This window comes from Trichechus manatus, unplaced genomic scaffold, assembly GCF_000243295.1.
Source record: "Trichechus manatus latirostris isolate Lorelei unplaced genomic scaffold, TriManLat1.0 scaffold00100, whole genome shotgun sequence".
NCBI lineage: Eukaryota > Metazoa > Chordata > Mammalia > Sirenia > Trichechidae > Trichechus > Trichechus manatus.
This window is the reverse complement of record NW_004444036.1, coordinates 9124990-9132759: the sequence shown is the minus strand read 5'-3', so window position 1 is coordinate 9132759 and position 7770 is coordinate 9124990. Positions and strand designations below refer to the sequence as shown.

General features: G+C 44.9%; 1 protein-coding gene across 1 annotated transcript in view; it reads left to right on the top strand.

Moving 5' to 3' along the window:
• The window catches only part of PCYT1B (phosphate cytidylyltransferase 1B, choline), a 117097-nt gene extending 110107 nt beyond the window's left edge, over positions 1–6990 (top strand). The window contains exon 8 of the mRNA XM_004382861.2: positions 5166–6990. Coding sequence (XP_004382918.1) covers positions 5166–5378 — 213 coding nt within the window. The 3' untranslated portion in view covers positions 5379–6990. The remainder of the gene's footprint in view (positions 1–5165) is intronic.
• The last annotated feature ends 780 nt before the right edge of the window (positions 6991–7770 follow it).

Below are 7770 nucleotides of genomic sequence, written 5' to 3'. Positions count from 1 at the left end.
AAAAAAAAAAAAAAAAAAAAATGTTCAGGAACTGAACACTTTTTATAGTTGATTTATACATCTTTGTGAACTGCCTGTGCATGTCACATGCCCACTGTTCTTTGGATAGTATTTTTTAAAAAAGTTTTATTGAGATGTAATTCACATTGAATACAATCCACCCATTTAAAGCATACGATTCGATGGTTTTTAGTATATTGGCAGACATGTGCAACCATCACCACAGTCATTTCAGAATATTTTCATCATCTCAAAAAGAAACCCCGTGTCCTTTAGCTGGAGTCCCTGGGTGGTGCAAATAGTTTACACACTCAGCTGCTAACTGAAAGGCTGGTAGTTGAGTATACCCAGAGGTGTCTTGGAAGAAAGGCCTGGCGATCTACTTCTGAAAAATCAGCCACTGAAAACCCTATAGATCACATTTCTACTCTGCACACATGGGGTTGCCATAAGTTGGAATCTACTTGATGGTAACTGGTATGGTTTTTGTTTTTGTTTTTTTTTTTTTTGGTTTGTCCTTTAGCTATCACCCATATGCCCATTTTCTATTAAGGTTTTCTTACCTTTTTAATTTTTTAAATAATACTTTATTGTGTTTTCAATGAAAGTTTACACAGCAAATTAGGTTCCCATTTAACAATTTCCATACAAATGATTCAGTGACATTGATTACATTTTTCACAGTGTGTCAGCATTCTCATTATTTCTGTTCGGGTTGTTCCATTTCCATTAATCTAGTTTCCCTGCCCACCCCCCTTACCTTCTCACCTTTGCTTTAGAATAAATGTTGACTGCTTGGTCTCATATAGATGATTTTTTAAAGGAGCATAGCACTTATGGGTGATATTGTTTACTTTATGAGCCAATCTGTTAATTTAGCTGAATGGTGACCTCTGGGAGTAGTTTCAGTTCAAAGTTTAAAGGGTAACTCAGGGCCATAGTCTTGGGGATTCCTCTAGTCTCAACCAGTCCAGCAAGTCTGAACTTTTTCAGAATTTGAATTTTGTTCTACATTTTCTTCCTATTCTGTCAGAGTCTGTCTATTGTGTCCCTAATCAGAATGGTCAGTAGTGGCAGCCAGGCACCATCTAGTTCTTCTGGCCTCAGGGTAGATGAGGCCGTGGTTCGCGTAGGCTATTAGTCCTATAGAGTAGTTTCTTCTTTGAGTTTGTTTCTTTCTTCTCTTTTGCTCCAGATGAGTAGAGACCAATAGCTGTGTTTTAGATGGCCACTTCCAAGCTTTTAAGACCCCAGATGCTACTCACTCAACTACGATGTAGAACATAAACTTTATGAACTATATTAAGCCAATGACCGAGTTGTCCCACAAGACTGTGGTCCTAAGCCTAAGGTATTTGATTATGTCTAAGAAGTATCCGTAACTATGTCCCCTATGTGCTTTCTTGTACATATGAATATATATGCAGCACATACATACATGTATATACATATGCCTATACCCATTACCCGTTGCTGTCAAGTCGATTCTGACTCTTAGCAACCTTATAAGACAGAGTAGAACTGCCTGATAGGGCTTCTGAAGAGCAGCTGGTGGATTTGAACTGCCGATCTTTTGGTTAGCAGCTGTAGCTCTTAACCACTGTGCCATCAGGGCTCCTCATATGCCTATAGATACACCTGTACATGCACACACATATACACACATATACCTACCTATACATACCTACCTATGTAACCACACACATATTTTTTGTTGTTGTTGCTGTTATTTCGAAATTATATGTTATAGCACTTACCGAAAAAGTCCCTTATTCTCGTATACTTCTTAGTGACATCATTTACCTTGCTCAGATTGTGCACACTTCACCCACATTTGGTGTTTTCTTTCCCATTACTGAATATAACAAGTATCTACTGTCTAAAGAGTGATTCCCCCTCCCATTCTTGGTAACCACCAAAGAATGTTGGTTTCTGTATATATACCTATTCTTGTCTTTTTATAAAAATGAGATCATAAAATATTTGTCCTTTTGTGATTGACTTATTTAACTCAGCATAATGTCCTCCAGATTCATCCATGTTATAATATATTTTGAGAACTCATCATTATTCTTTATGGCTGCATAGTATTCCATTGTATGTATGTACCACATTTTGTTTATCCATTAATCTGTTGACGGGCACTTAGGTTGTTTCCATCTTTTTTACCTTTTTACTTTATAAGCTGTGTTTATATTCTAAGATCCATAATTTATAGTTAAATGTTGTAAAACTTTCTGCCTATTTTTTTTCATTTGCCTTTTATCTTATGGTATTTTTTGAGGTGCAGGAGTTTTAAATTTTTATGTAGTCAAACATCAATCTTTTCCTTAATGGTCTCTTTCTCTGTTTTTATGCTCACATTCAAAGATACCTCTAAAACATAAATCTGGTCATACTCTTCCTTTGATTAAAATCCCCTCAGGGCCCTTGGGAGCCCCCAGCCTCCTCCTGGCTCTCTAACCCCAGCCTACCATCACTCCATAGTCACCTGAGGTTCTAGTCACGCCAAGCTTCTTGTACTTAGGACTCCGTACTCAGGTCTACCTCTTGGAAAGCCAGTCCTCCACCAGCTCGCATTGGCCCACACCCCATCTCCCGCCCCCTGCTCCCGTGCGTTATGGAAGACTCAGCTCAGACATCACCAGTCCTTGACCCTCTTCTTCCCCTTCATCCTGCACAGCACCTGGTACCCAGAGAGTCTCAGTAATGGTTTGTAAAATAAATAACCCAAAACAACAAGCCAAGTCCAAAATAGCTAGTATGAGAATTGACTCTTAGGACCAGTTTAGAATCAGAAGATTGGACCAAGTTGCTGGGGACTGAGGCTCGGCTATGAGCAATCGAAAGAATTGAGGGCCGAGCCCCAAGGCAGAGTGCTCTAAAGTGGTGGACCAGGGCGTCTGGGGGCCGAGCAGCCAGCAAAGGGCAGAAGGCCCTGTCAGCCGGGAGGCCTGGTGGCTGGGGACTCAGGGCCTGGACGGGGTTTTCCCAGAAGGTGAAGGGCAGCGTCAGGGAAAGGCTCATTTCTGACAGCACCGGGCAACAGTCACCTGAGGTCCCAAACTGGAAAACTAATTTTACCGTCAGAACCGTCTTCCACCTCCACCCCTACCCCTGGCAGTCTTCCCCACACCAGTGAATGGCATTGTCAGCTTTCTGGCTTCCCAGGCCGGAAACTGGACTCACTTAACTCCTCCTCCTAGAATCCCTTGATTCCTCTTCCTCCCACACCCCACATCCCATCTGTCAGCGAGGCCTGTTGGCTCTGCCTTCAAAATACAGCCAGACTACATACTTCTTGATACCATTTGTATGACATTCTAGAAAAGGCAAAACTGTAGGGACAGAAATCAGATCTGTTGCCAGAGGCTAAGGAAGGGGTGACTACAAAGGGTCCAGAAGGAATCCGGGGGCTGATGGAACTCTCCGATGCCTTGAGTGTGGTAATGGTTACACAACTGTATGTGTTTATCAAAACTCACAGAACTGTCCACTAAAAAGGGCAAATATACCATAAGTAAATCACACCTTGATGAAAATATGGAGCCCTGGTGGTGCAGTGGTTAAGAGCTACGGCTGCTAACCAAAAGGTCAGCAGTTTGAATCCACCAGCCGTTCCTTGGAAACCCTCTGGGCAGTTCTACTCTGTCCTATAGGGTCGCTATGAGTTGGAATCGACTCAATGGCAATGGGTTTGGTTTTTTTGGTTTTAATAAAAATATGGGAAAAATATACCCAGAATCCAACAATTTCTTACCATCTTCACTGCTGTCAACCTCATCCAAGCTCCCATCATAATCTTGGCTTCTGATCGCAGTGGGCTCTTCACTGCTTTCCCTGTTCCTGCCCTTACTTCGCTGTAGTCTGTTCCCGGCGCAGCAGCCAGAGTGGTTCTTTAAAAAAAAAAATTCAGATTGTGTTGCTCTTTTGCTCAGAATTCTCCAGAGGTTTTGCTTCTCCTCAGAGTAAAAGCCGAAATTCTTAAATGTCCACCAAGACCCTATGTGAAACAGCCCTCCCTTATTTCTCTGGCCTGACCTCCTCCTAATGCCTCCCACACTCCCCTCCCCACCATTTCACTCCACTGCAGCCACAACGGCCTCCTGGCTCTTCCTTGAACATGCCACACTCATTCTCCTCAGAGGAAAAGGCGAAGTTCTCACAACAGCTGCCAAGACCTGCGTGATACAGTTCCCTGTCTGGTAATCTCCTAAGGCTCTCTCCCTACCCAGCTGCTCTACCCCAGCCACACCAGCCTCCTTGCTCTTCCTTGGACATGCATTGCATGTTCCCTTCTTGAGGGTCTCCATCTAGAATGCTCTTCCTCCTGATTCCCACTCACCTGGTCCCCTCTCTCATCTCTTTCAGGTCTGTTCAGATAGCATCTTCCCAGCGAGGCCTTCACTGAGTACCCTATTGATAATGGCAGCCCACCTGCCACCCACCTTCACACCCCCACTCACTCTCCTCTCTCCTTGTTTTATTTTTCTCACATCTCCATGTCTCCACCTGCCCTACCACATATTTTATGATTTAGTTTGTTGTCTGATTCCTCCTCATATCCATGAGAACAAGGGTTTTTGTTTTATTTGCTACTAACCCTCCAGTGGTGTCCCTGGGTGGTGCAAACAGTTAACACGCTTGGCTGCTAACCAAAAGGTTGGTGGTCTGAGTCCACCCGAGGCGTCTTGGAAGAAAGGCCTGGTGACCTACTTCTGAAAAATCAGCCATTGTAAACCCTATGGGGCACGGTTCTACTTTGACACACATGGGGTCACAATGAGTCTGAATCAACTTGGTGGCAACTGGTACCCCTCCAGTATCTAGTATAGTATTATTTGCCTGGCAAATAATGGACACTCAGTTAAATTTTGTAGATGGAAGAACAGAAGAGAAGAAGAAAAGGGCCCCAAGAACCAGCAGTGACGGTAATCTTACATATCGACATCCCACTGCCCCTGAATTTCACTCAGTTGCTCACCATAGATGGTCTTAGAAGACGTGGAATGTCATACAGGTCTGTGTTTGCGGGCACAGGTGTGCACGTGCACACTCCTAGAACTGTTTTTGGGTAGTGGCTCACCTTCCTGCCTTTCCACTTTGTTTTGCTGTTACCTCAGATTGTTAAATTAACAGGCACCTTCTCTCAAATGTCTCTCTAGAAGCAGATGTTCCAGGAGAGGAGTAGCCGGATGCTGCAGGCCTTATCCCCGAAGCAGAGCCCTATGAATAGCCCAACCAGAAGCCGCTCCCCTTCTCGCTCCCCGTCACCCACCTTCCCGTGGCTCCCGAACAAAACCTCACCCCCCTCCTCACCCAAAGCAGCCTCAGCCTCCATCAGCAGCATGAGCGAGGGAGACGAGGATGAGAAGTAAAGGCTGCTGGCAGATGATAAGAGCCACACCACACAGGTTGGGGAGGAGGGTGGGGTGACGCGGGATGCCTGGGTGGTGTTGGGAAGGTAATAGTCACAGAAGCTGCAGCTCGGCAGGGAGACCCTGGCCTCTCTGGTAAGGAAGTTCTCCACCCAGTCCAAGACTTGGGCTCAGCGTGGCAGTTTCCAGCTGGACAACTTACAAAAACATTTTTAGCATCACGTAGAATCACTCTACTTTAACCTTGTTAAGAAAAGAAGCAGAGTGCCACAGGGAGACATGCACTGAGTAGGGTGTTCTCTGCTTTGATCCCTACACCCATCCACACCAAGTAAACCAGCAGTGGAAGCGGCTGTTCCCTCAACCTGCTACTTCAGGCTACATAAAGGCCCTGCACGTTGCCTCCCACCACCCCAGCTCTGCCGGAATAAAGTTGTTTCTAATACAGGTGGCAAAGTGCTTCTGAAATAGTCAAGTGAAAGACAAATTCCAGCCTTCCCAGTTGAGCCACTGAGACCTGATGTCTCAATGCATCAACTCTTTCCAGTTCCAGGAATGTTGCTTGTAGACAAAAGCCTTGCTTTCAGCCAGATATAAAAGGTCATCTAGCGTGAAGCTTGACTTCTTATTCACAGGACAGTTTTGTCAAGGAGGACTATACATAAGGCCTCACGCTCTCCTGGTTGTACTTTTTCATCATGGGTTTGACATGACTGTTTCCCAGAAATTAATCTGTGGGAAACGCAACACAGAAAAACAGCCTATATATATTTTAAAAACAGGAGCTGCTTTGCTTTGGCTCCAAGTTTGGCCAATGGTAAATGTCTCTCCTGAAGCTACTCCTTAAAGGATGCTATTATGGGATGGCTTTTCCCATTTCTGACCACTTAATAGTTTCATAGACCTCAAGTAACAGTTTGACATACCAAACCACATAGTATACCAATAGGGGGTGCTACCTGCACGTTTCTGTTCTATGTATGCTCCAAACATGCCATCCGGGGTGTATACTATATGCAATATGAATATATGGTGATGGCATTTTACAATATACTCCTCTCCTGCTCTCCATCCTAATACCCAGCTGAAACCCTTGAACTACCCAGTTCCCTTGTGAGTTGGGCACTTCATCGAAAGTTCAGCCTGGATTCCCGTAGAAATGTTTTGTCCCAACCAGGAAATTAGTACGTTGTTCTTGTGGCCTCCCCATAACACTTGTGGGTGAACAGAGGCTCTGAAGAGTTTTACACAGAAGTTTGGGAACCCCAGTTACGATCTGCATTTCAGTGGTCTAGCTGGTATTGTAGTTATTCCCTAGCCCCAGGTTTGCCAAATGGGATGAAGACTCTAAGCATTCCTGCTGAGTTATTTTGAAGTTACTGCTCCTTAATGTAAGAAATGAGCAAGACTTTCTTTTCACGTGAGTCAAGGTCTAGAGCCAGACTCTTGGGTAGAAATAGGCATTGGCTGGTTATCCTAGCAAAGCCAGAGACAGAGCTGGGGCCTGACTGAGCACAGGCCCAAACCAACAACTTATAGGTAGAGCCCAGCATCTCTTGTGACAGCAACACCCTTTTCAGAGGCTTTGGGAACCAACCTTCTAGGTGACAAGAGGGACAACCAATGAAGGAAGGTGGCATGTCTTTCCCCCTTGTGTTGGGGTCAAACTACCTCCCTGCCCACCTGGAGATGAGTGGTGTTTGTTGGGAAGCAAAACTATGAGCTAAGCTGACTTGTAATCCCCTTGTTCCTGGCACTTTCTCTGGAACTCTGTATAGCACTCATGCAGGGCAGAGGACTGGTAGGAACTTGGCATGTGAGAAGAAATTTCTTTTGCAGTCAAGGCCCAGACCCTTACTCTGCAGAGAGAGGCAAAAATCCCATTCTTCTATTGTGCCCATTTGGTCTGTATCTTCCATCATGCATCCAGGATGAATGGGCACACATGCTTCCCATTTTGGTTGGTTTACACTTGTAGCAGCAAAAGGATGAGGTGACCAGTAGGCAAGGGAAGGTGGTAAGAACAAAGGAAGAGAAAACAAGAGGTGCCTGAAGAGAGGAAAGGGGGATAAAGAAAATCTGCTCTTAAGCCATTTCAGAACCTCACTTTGTAGATCAGACTCTCTCTTGGGGAGGCCTTTTATGCCCTTACTCCATGGCCCAGGGCAGATAGATCCACTTTTACCTGACTCTTGCTCTAGAGCAAATAGTGTGGGTTGATGTATCAGGCTGATTAAATGTTTGCAGGCCCGATACACCATACTGACAGGTGCCACCTACATGACTTATCAGATTCAGTGCCACCTTTGCTGCCAATTATGGGAAATGACCAATGCGTGGGATATTCCACAGGCGGGCCAGAACAACCCACAAGTGGGTTCTAAATCGCACC